General features: G+C 43.3%; 1 protein-coding gene across 1 annotated transcript in view; it reads left to right on the top strand.

Moving 5' to 3' along the window:
- The window catches only part of COG3 (component of oligomeric golgi complex 3), a 31,377-nt gene extending 27,111 nt beyond the window's left edge, over positions 1-4,266 (top strand). Inside the window, exons 21-23 of the mRNA XM_082493548.1 lie at positions 1,276-1,403; positions 2,286-2,384; positions 3,622-4,266. Coding sequence (XP_082349674.1) covers positions 1,276-1,403; positions 2,286-2,384; positions 3,622-3,651 — 257 coding nt within the window. The 3' untranslated portion in view covers positions 3,652-4,266. The remainder of the gene's footprint in view (positions 1-1,275; positions 1,404-2,285; positions 2,385-3,621) is intronic.
- The last annotated feature ends 5,998 nt before the right edge of the window (positions 4,267-10,264 follow it).

Genomic DNA, 10,264 nt, shown 5'->3' on the forward strand with positions numbered 1-10,264 from the left:
TGACAGCCTTCAGAATATATATTTAATTGGTGCAGTAGATGAACTATTTGAGTATTTCTCAAGCTGTGACTGTTTTTGTATGAAAACAGCATTTATGCAACTACGTATGAAATATGCTTAAGGAATTATTTGATTACATTAAGATAAAACTTTTGCTTTTGTAGGAAAAAATTAGTCTGCATGGAAGCTTTTATTGTCTGTCCCTTTGGTACCTACTTCCTTTTCAGTTTTCCTGTCACTGTGTGAAAACAGAATCCGGCTTTGTTTCCCTCTTCTTAATTCAAATGCGAATGCTTCGTAGGAACATTTGGAGTAGTTTAGATGTTCCTGGGTTGTCTTGCTCGTCACATTACAAAGTTGTGCTTCTGGGTCACACTGAGAAATTTGATAATTCCAATTCATACGTTGGAACCTTCTGTTGCATCATGTTCTTAAAATGCAAAGCCAGCCACATTCATTCATAATTCAGTGCTGCTCCATGGGTCAGACACTCTCAAAGGCTAATTCGAGCTTCTACTTAACATCTCCTGCTTCGGGAGTATTTTTAATGTTTGTTTGGAGATAATTATGTGTGCAGAGGCAGATCTAAGCAGAGCTTCTGCTGTTTCTTGGAGTCATTTGTTTGGAAAGCAGGAGTAGGTAGAAAATTTAGATATGGTAGAAATTGAGGGGAAAAAAGTTAGCACAGTATTTTAACTTTTGTAATTCAAAGCTATGAATGGATTTGTCTCCAGCCCCTTAAGCGAAGAGCTTGCAAACCCATCAGAATACCTAGCAATAAAGAAAGAAGGTCTTGTCTGAGAGAGGATTCCTGTCTGGTTGATACAAAATCCAAATGGCTGCGCAGCCTTTCTTCTTACAGACATGGCCTGTGGTCAGTAAGGAGAATTTATGGTATGCTGTTCTCTTTACTATCTCCGAGCAGTTTGTTTTCCAGACAAGTTTTCTGGGGTGAAGAGTATGTAGAACTTTGTTACTGTTGGAAAGCTGTAACTTCAGGAACTCAGGAGGATGTGGTCACGAAAATGGGTTGGATTTTCTGCAGGGAAAGAGGGGCTGATTGTCTTGAATAGATTCCCAAAGAAAAGCCTTGTCTGGCATGTTATGCTGGTATGATGGGTTGGTGCTGCACAGCCCCGTCACCCCCTTTTTCCCTTTCACTCAACCCTGTGGATATGGTCAGCCCCAATGAAGTGGAGGTGATATTCTGATGTGTAGATTTCAATTAGCAGAATGCCATTTTAGCTTACTAAGCATATTTCTTTTTATTTTCAGCAAAGATCAACGATCTGGTCTCTTCCACTTACAAGACAATAAAAACAAAGCTGCCATCAACGTTACGAAGCATGTCGTTATACTTGTCCAATAAAGATACAGAATTAATTTTGTTTAAACCTGTTAGGGTGAGTATTGCTCGATGTCCTTGAGCACATTTTCCTGTAGGTGTTGGGCCTTCATTTAGTTAAAGACTTTAAGCACATTTTGTAGGATCATTCACCTTATGTTTCTGTGTGTGTGTGGTTATATGTATAATATATCTATATAAATGTATGTATGCATATATTTGTAAGTGTATATATTTATACACGTATCTGTAGAGTTATTCTAGGCTACCAGTGCTGCCAGTAAACATGTGACAAATACCACACACGTGTAATAGTGAACATACTATTACAGCCCTGATCTAAGAAGCCTGTTGAAAAGACACAAGAAATAAATAAAAAAATTAATATAATAATATGTTTTATAATTATATGTTTAGCTTAAAAAAAAAAAAAAGCTGTCCCGCTGTCTATTATACTCGATCTGCATAACACACATGGGAAGCAACTGGTTCCGCTTGTTCTGCATGTCTTCCACTCAGCACCATACGAGCTACTATAAAGAAAATTAACTCTGTCCCAGCCAAAACCAGTACAGCTTGGTCCATTACACACAGGCAGAAGCACTGGAGGCAGAGACGATAATACAGATTCAGTGAGGCACACACTGTAAACCCACCAGAAAGAACGAAGGTTGAGTTTTAAGCTTCCAGGTTAAGTCTGTAGGACTCAGTGTTCCGGCTTAGCACATCTTAGCCAAAGTTTTTCTCTCACAGCCAACGTGGATTCCTTGTGGCTGTTTTGGAGTTTGTTTTAGCAGAAAAGCTCTTAAAGCTCGACTGCTTCTCCCTACCTGTTCACTTCAGTAGCTATGTCATGTATACATTGTAGTTATTCTGGTTCATGTTTGAGATGGGATGTTGTGTTTTTTAATACTGAGATTTTTCTTCTTTCCTTTAAAAGAATAACATTCAGCAAACGTTCCAGAAACTCCATGCTTTGTTAAAGGAAGAATTTAGTAATGAAGATCTCCAGATCATAGCTTGTCCTTCAATGGAACAGGTATATATTGAAGCTCCTGGTTTCATCAGTTGCTCTTTCACGTGACTGGCTTTTTTAAACATTAGTCTTTCATTTTTAGTATTTTCGGTGCTCGGAGTCCCTGTTTGTTTATTGTCCCCCTTAATACTGCATAATTAAACTCAGGGCTTTTTCTGAATTCTAGGCTCTCAGCTGAAAGGGGGGTTGGTTTGTTGTTTTATTTTTTTTTGTGTGTATTGAATAGAGTTTTTGAACCGAAGGTGATGAGTGGGGATTGGGTTGTACGGCATCATGGCAGAGTCTTGCCATTTCTGGGCATTGTCTTTTCAGAGAGATGTCAAAGCTAGGGAATAGGCTTTAATAAAGCCCGTGTGCATGAAGGCAGTCTTGCTTTTGACAGATACAAAAAGAAGCAACTTTTATATTTAGGAAGCATGGCGAAGACTTACAAGGGTTCATTTGAAGTAAATTGCATTGGGAAAATGTGCAGATGTTTATGGAAATGCAACCCTACATAATAAGGTCTTTAGTCTCAGAGATGATTGGGGTTAAGAATTCTCTGTATTAGGATGCTCTGACGGAAACCAAGTAGGTTTTTAAAAATCTTGCTTTGACCTTAGTGGTCCAAGGAATGTGGATAGAATCATGATTATCCCAGGATGCCAATATTTAAACAGATAACCTAGTTTATGGATTAGCGGACATTGCCTCCAGTGATTGTGGCCACAGGGATGTGTGATAACTCTCCTGGAGCACAGAGTGGGAGTGAAGCACTGGAAAGAGGTGGGGTTATCGTAGAGGAGATGGCTTCCTCTAATTGTTTATCTGTTAATCCTCAGGATCACTTCTCCTACAAACTGAAGTGTATGGCAAACCATATTGTAATTTGTGGGAAACAAGTATTGCAAAGGATCCCAAATGTGTTTTATGTAATCTGACATGAATGTTAACATTTTTTGCTGGTGAGCAGATTTTTTTGGAATTCCTTGACAATGCATGAAGTAATTCTAAAAGCTTTGACACAATAGGTTGTGACTGCTGAAATGACTAGTAAGCATTGTCAACGATCTCATTTTACAAAGCCTGTGAGCAGGCATTTGACTGGAAATTTTGGCCGGTTGTTTTGTAGCTGTCTTCTCCTGATTCATCTAAGACTCTATGTGCTTCCTAGGAATCCTGTTTAAAGGTTAACACATAGGACACCAGTTTTGAAACGTAGCTGCTCTGTCTAATGCAGGTTTTCCTTTTGCCCTTTCAGGTGAACTTACTTCTATCGATGTCCAAGTAGCCCAACAGTGGGGCTGCTTGAAATAAGCTTCGGCTGAATGCCAGGCAGTGAAGGGAATGTGAAGACATTTGCTTGAAATTAACAAAAGATCCCACTGTGCAGTCCAGTCTGCATCAAAACTCTCCAGGCTGCTTAACCCTGTTTTAGGGAAAAAAAGAAAAAAAACAACAGTTTTATTGATTTATTAAAGGTATTCCTGTTAATTGCTTTGAGAAGTCGGGGGGGAAGAAAACAAAGCAAAATACTCTTTGCTGATCGCTCTTATGGAATCTCAGCGACTGCCTTCTCCAGATGTTTTCAAACTTGAAATCCTGTGGGTTTTTTTATGTAAAAACCATTCTTGCTTTCCTTTAGTAAGCTGATGTATGCAGTGAAAAGCCTGATTTACAAAGGCGTGCTGGAAATAATGCGCAGGGAATCAAATGGGACTGGTAGTAGGTATTTACAAGGCTTGGAGATAAGCACATTGGTAGGACAATTTGGCTGAAGCAGGCATGCTTCGATTTTTTTCTTTAACTCCCCGAAAAACCTGGTAATCCACCACGTTCTTGAACATAATTCAGAGGTTCTTAGTTGGGAAAACTTTATTTCACGCATGTGAAGCTTTTTTTTTTTTTTTTTTTTTTTGAAACACTGGATGTGCCGGTTTTCTTATACCGTTGTGATTGGGAGCTGTGAGATCTGACCTTAATTTGCATGCTCCGTGTAAAGAATCTCAGTTCCTTGGGATTTGCAATGGAAAGCTGTGCTATATAACTTCTCTTCTTTCTGAGGGAACTGCACGTTTTTAGACGCTTTACCGCAAAGCTTAGCATTGAGATTCTCAGGTACTGACTTCTAGTTTAGAGTTGTTTTTTGGCCTTACCTAAGATCAAATGGTGGTGTTTCATTGTTTAACGTTGGGACTGGAACTTGTACAGCCTTTAAGTGCTAATGTAAGGGTGTGGGGAGGTGCCAGAAATTGAATGTGCAAGCCTGTCAAATCAGCGTTGTAAATGGGGGATAAGTACTTGGTAACTGGTAAACAGTGCACGGTGAATTTATTGGTCGTTATTTCGGAAAGCTGAACGCTAAACACTTGGCCATGAATCGAAGGAAACACTACAAGCAGCTTTAGGGTGCCTCAGTGTATAAGTCTTCATTGTGCAGCACTGCAAAAGAAAAACGCGGTGACTTACGTGGCAGATTTTTAACTTATTTATAAAACCTGTTCTGTAGTTTTAAATATGTATACATTTCCATGCACATCGGTGGTGTTTTGATTGAATAACTTTCCTGTTATAAATCACATGGCTGGAGACTAAGATGGTAGGATTTAAAGCTACCACGAGAAGTGTTGCGGCAGTGGTGCTGAGGTACATAAATGGTACTCATAGGACTTTACGTGACTCCTTAAAAATTAACTAAAGCAACTAACTTGCCCTTTCTTTTTACTTATGTAGAAATACAGGCTGTAAAATAATGTCCAGTGCATTGTAATATATGTATATTTGGTTTTTTATAAAGTTTTACAGAAGGACTGTATGGTCGCTGTACAGAGTTATGACTGACTTAATACAGACGTTGTACAGAAAAGACATGAAGGGTAAACCGTTGCAATAGTCACTCTTGCGCTTGGGATCTTTTTCTCTCTTAGAGTACCCAGACAGCTCTAGGGAAGCTGGTTGAAAGATTAGAAGAGCAATCAGTTTATACGGCCTGTTTGCTAAATGAACATTTGTTTAAACATGTACAGTTTCAGATATTTACGTTTACAAATAGTGTAAATACTTTCAAAAGATTAATTTAAGATGCTTTATATTATCTGACTAGAAACTTGCCGTTTTTAATTTTTTTAAATAAAAATGTTGCCTCCTATTTTGGTCCAAGAGTAAAGCTTTATTCTGTATCCTGAGGCTCGTCTGTCAAGATAACTGTAATACAGAAACAGTAAACATCCCGTAAGCACAGGCAGTGCATTGCTGAGAAGAAATGTTCTTTTTTAGCAGTAAGAGAATTGACATTATTTGGCACAGATGTATACCTGAGTGCTGAATGTACAGCTAATTGTTACAGTAATGCCTCTTTATGGTTATAATAAAAGTAAATTTGTATTTTCTTTACTGACAAATGATCTTGTGTGACTAAATGGTCTCTTTGCTTGCAATTTTGTTAGGGGGAAGAAACCACGACTGTAATACAAGAACATATTTTACCTAGTTGGCTTTTACTAAGATAAAACTGGGGAGCTGGTGGCAGAAATCACAAGTATTACTGTATTTGATAGCTCTGCTTGTTGCTGGGTCGCTCACAGACTTATCTACCCGTAGTTTCTCACTACCACACACTGGTAGTCCAGTCCTGTTCAATATATTCATCAATGACCTGGATGAAGGGATAGAGTGTACCATCAGCAAGTTTGCTGATGACACAAAACTGGGAGGGGTGGCTGACATGCCAGAAGGCTGTGCTGCCTTACAGCATGACCTGGACAGGCTGGAGAGTTGGGCAGAGAGAAACCTTATGAAATTCAACAAGGGCAAGTGTAGGGTACTGCATCTGGGGAGGAACAACCCCAGGCATCAGTACGGGTTGTGGGCTGACCTCATGGAGAGGAGCCAGCAAGGGCTGGAGGACCATGAGCCAGCAATGTGCCCTGGTGGCCAAGAAGGCTGATGGCATCCTGGGGTGCATCAAGAAGACCACTCTTGACCAGCAGGTCAAGGGAGGGGAGGTCATCCTTCCCCTCTACGCTGCCCTGGTGAGGCTGCATCTGGAGTATTGTGTCCAGTTCTGGGATCCCCAGTTCAAGAAGGACAGGGAACTGCTGGAGAGGGTCCAGCGGAGGGCTATGAAGATGGTTAGGGGACTGGAGCATCTTTCTTACAAGGAAAGGCTGAGAGACCCGGGTCTTTTCAGTCTAGAGAAAAGATGACTGAGAGGGGATCTTATTAATACTTATAAATACTTAAAGGGAGGGTGCCAGGTAGATGGGAACAGCCTTTTTTCAGTGGTGCCCAGTGATAGGACAAGAGGTAATAGGCACAATCTTGAGCATAGAAAGTTCCATCTAAACATGAGGAGGGACTTCTTTATGTTGAGGGTGGCAGAGCACTGGGACGGGCTGCCCAGAGAGGTTGTGCAGTCTCCCACTCTGGAGACATTCAAAATGCATCTGGACTCCGTCCTGTGCAACCTGCTGTAGGTGACCCTGCTCTGGCAGGGAGGTTGGACTAGGTGATCTCCAGAGGTCCCTTCCAACCCTGACCATTCTGTGATTCTGTTCCTCTGGCCCCTGGTGTTGTAGAAACACATCATCCAGAGGCTGTGTTTTTTCCCCTGTAAAGTCAGTGTGAAGCTTCCCTTCACCCTCTGGCTTTGACAGTGTCATTTCAATGAACTCACCTGAGGAAAAATGTTCCTTCCTTGTGGAACTCAGCTTTGATCTGACTGGTATGGGGCAGTGATGTGTGACCATTGCTTCCTCGAGGTTTGGCCCTTTGGATTGTCTCGTAAATGAAGCGAATGCCAGAGCAGCTGGCCAGGCATTCACACTTCTTTTTGTACAACAGTGATACCTGCAGCATAGCTTGTGCTGTGCTGGGTGTTTTCCAAGCAAAACCAATAGTCCCTTCCTCAAACCGTGTGTATTTGATGTTGACAAAGTGACGTGGGTAGGAAAAGGGGGAAAAAGTTTGTGCTGCTGAAGCAATGCAGGTGCTGACTGCAGGTAGGGCCAGCTCAGCGTCCACAAACATTGCTTTCTCCTGCCCTCATGCATTTTTATCCTCATTGAACCCTAAAACCAAGCCAACACTGGGGAGCAAATCAGATGTTTGATATAAGCACCTCTGAAAAGAACAACAACAAAAAAAAATCAGTTGACCCCTTTCAGTGGTGGCCAACCATATCACTAAGCCATGGGAGTTATCATCTACCATCAACAGGAGCACTGACACCCAAGAGGCTCTTCCTCTTCCCTCTCTCCCGGGTTGTCCCCCATCCCTGTACCCAAGCTGCTGTTCCTCATCCCCTCCCCACCAGGATGGGTGTCTTTGGCTGACAGCCAAAGCAGACTCATCAGTCATGCTTGGTACAACAAGCTCCCAAAGTCCAGTTCATCATCTGTGGGAAGGAAGCCATTTCCTTTTTCAAAACGCTCCACGTTCGGTGTATAAACCCGCTGCTCACATGATGTTCCATCGAGTGCTTTCAAAAGAGACGGGCTCGATGTTACGAGGACTCGATGTACTGGAAGATAGGCATTGTGAGCTTGAAAAAAAGAGCTTTATTTTCAGCACAAAGTGACTGTTATCACCTTGATGAAGGAAAAGTTGATCTGAAACGCTGATGTAACCGCTTGCTACGGGTCTTAATATCTTCATTTTAGTACTTCATGCGGATAGAGGATGATGTAACACAAGGAGTGATATCACTGAGAGAGGGGTTGCCAAAAGTATTGCAGGGCTGCCTGTATTTTGGACAGCAGGCTCCTGAGCTGAATCTTCTTAGACTGAAGGAAGAACTCCTCTTCGCTTTCTGGCTGCTTAAGTAGGTGACTCGTCTCTGTGTCTTTCAGCTGCAAAGAGAGCCCGTGCAAAGCAAAGAGCGTTAATGCTGAACCCCCTGAAGGGAGGCCGAGACGGAGAACATCCCTTATAATCCAAACTTTCATGCTTACCCGTGCAGAGTGTCCAGGCTGCCCTTTCCCTCCATGACCGTGGAGAACGCTAACCCTACGGCTCCCCTTTACAGGTGGTCCTCTTTCCAGTGCACTTACAAGGGGACTTGAGGAGCTAAGCTCACGGCTCTAAGTCTCCTTTGGTGGGAGTGAGCTGCCCAGAAGTAGTGGGGCAAGGAAGATGACTTCCTTACCTAACATAGCAATGGGTCCTTAGAAGAAGTCTGGATTTTGGGGATGGAAAAGCAGGTGCTAGTGCTTTATGGTTCCACATAGTGACCTTGGGTTGTTGCCACCTTTCTGAACAGGTCCCCCACATGTCTGTTTCCATTAGCCATACATCTGTGGCCATATATTGGCTATTGCTATGAGGTCTGTCAACATTTGATTTGTGCTGCCACCAGGGAAGACACCTCAAATCCTTCACCCTGAGGCCACGGTCCCTGACCAAGCATGAGCTCCTGGCAACGTGTCACCTGCGTTTCAGAGCTGACCAGTTGTGTTTGCACCCAATGGAGGACAGGGATACCCACCAGTAGGCTGGGACAGTCACACTGGCACTGAACGGGGCTGAGCCCTGGCCAGAACAACACCTCCACCTCCAGGGAAGGGTCAGAGGAGGGAAACAAATACCAACGGATTTTGGTGCTCCTCTCCTCAGATGCTTGTTTCATGTTAAGTGAAATGCTGCTTAGATAAAATCAGGAGCTTTGTGTTTGTATTGACATTTAATATAAATGTTTTGAAAAGAAATAGTGTTTCAAAATGAATTTGTGAGACGTGCTGTTCTTACCCTTCAGCGACAGCATTTCAATCTTATCTAAATGCTTTCCTGAAAGGCAATTTCATTAAGATTCACACAGGCAGGAAATTTGCTTTTGAATGAAACGGTGATTTTTCCACCTGAAAAATATGTGACCAGTCCCATGCAGCAACCCCAAGCTTGTCTCCACTGGGTGGTTTCCCTGCTGCTGCTGCTGCTCTCCAAGGAGCTGGTAGGCAGGAGATGGCCAGGCAGGGTTACCATGGCAAGTGCTCACCTTGAGCCGGGACCCCACGTTGAAACGGATGCCATCGCTGCGGCTGGTGAATGATAAATCGATTTGATCCTGGGCCAGGATTTTAATGGTGATGTGGCTGTTCAGCTTCATGGTGATGGACTGGAAAGGCGGGCCATGAGTGTGGTGGCTGAAGTCGTGCCACTTCCAGCGCTTCTGGTTGGTCCCTGCCTGGTCCAAGCAGATCCCAGTGCAGGGGTCCAGGGCGGCCCTGGGGACAAATGCAAAGCTGGATGAATCCAGAACCGACAACTTCCCGGTCCCAAATGCCATATTTTATCTGCAGTTGGACCAAACTTCTTATTTTTTGTCATCCAAGAGCCACTGCTGGGACCTAATGCATCAGGTCAGGGACTGGTTTTTGGCAACGGTTTTTGTCGTACAGCAAAAGCACACTGCAGAAATTGGCTGTCCGTTGGGAGAGCAATGAGTCCCCAAAGGGCAGAGAAAATCCTTGGGCAGAGCAGGGTCTCTGCGTATGTGTGTGTGTGAATCCCCCTCTTCCTATTGCATGTTTACATCTTCTGAAAGTCCCTGGACGTGGTAATTTCTTTTGCTCTGGCAACCTTTATGCTAAAAACAGGTTCTTCGCGCGTGCGTGCGTGGTCATGCGTGTGGCTGGGTGCAGGAAATGGCCTTGCCCGACTACAGAGGAGAAAGAAGCGCAGTGTGTGTGGGGAAAAAAGCCCATATTAACAGCATACAGATAGGAATCAATACTCCCCATCCCCAGGCAGTCTGGGCAGGCTGCTCTGGGGGCTGGAGCATCCCCACAGCCATAGCTCACGGGGAGTTTTTATCATTCACAGCGTGTGTTACGTTGAGTTTTGCCTGCCTAAGTGTGAAGATAATTCTCACTGGGCTGCGAGAGCAGCTCAGCCTTCCCCAGCATTAC

This window comes from Vanellus vanellus (genome assembly GCF_965231255.1).
Source record: "Vanellus vanellus genome assembly, chromosome: 1".
Lineage (NCBI taxonomy): Eukaryota > Metazoa > Chordata > Aves > Charadriiformes > Charadriidae > Vanellus > Vanellus vanellus.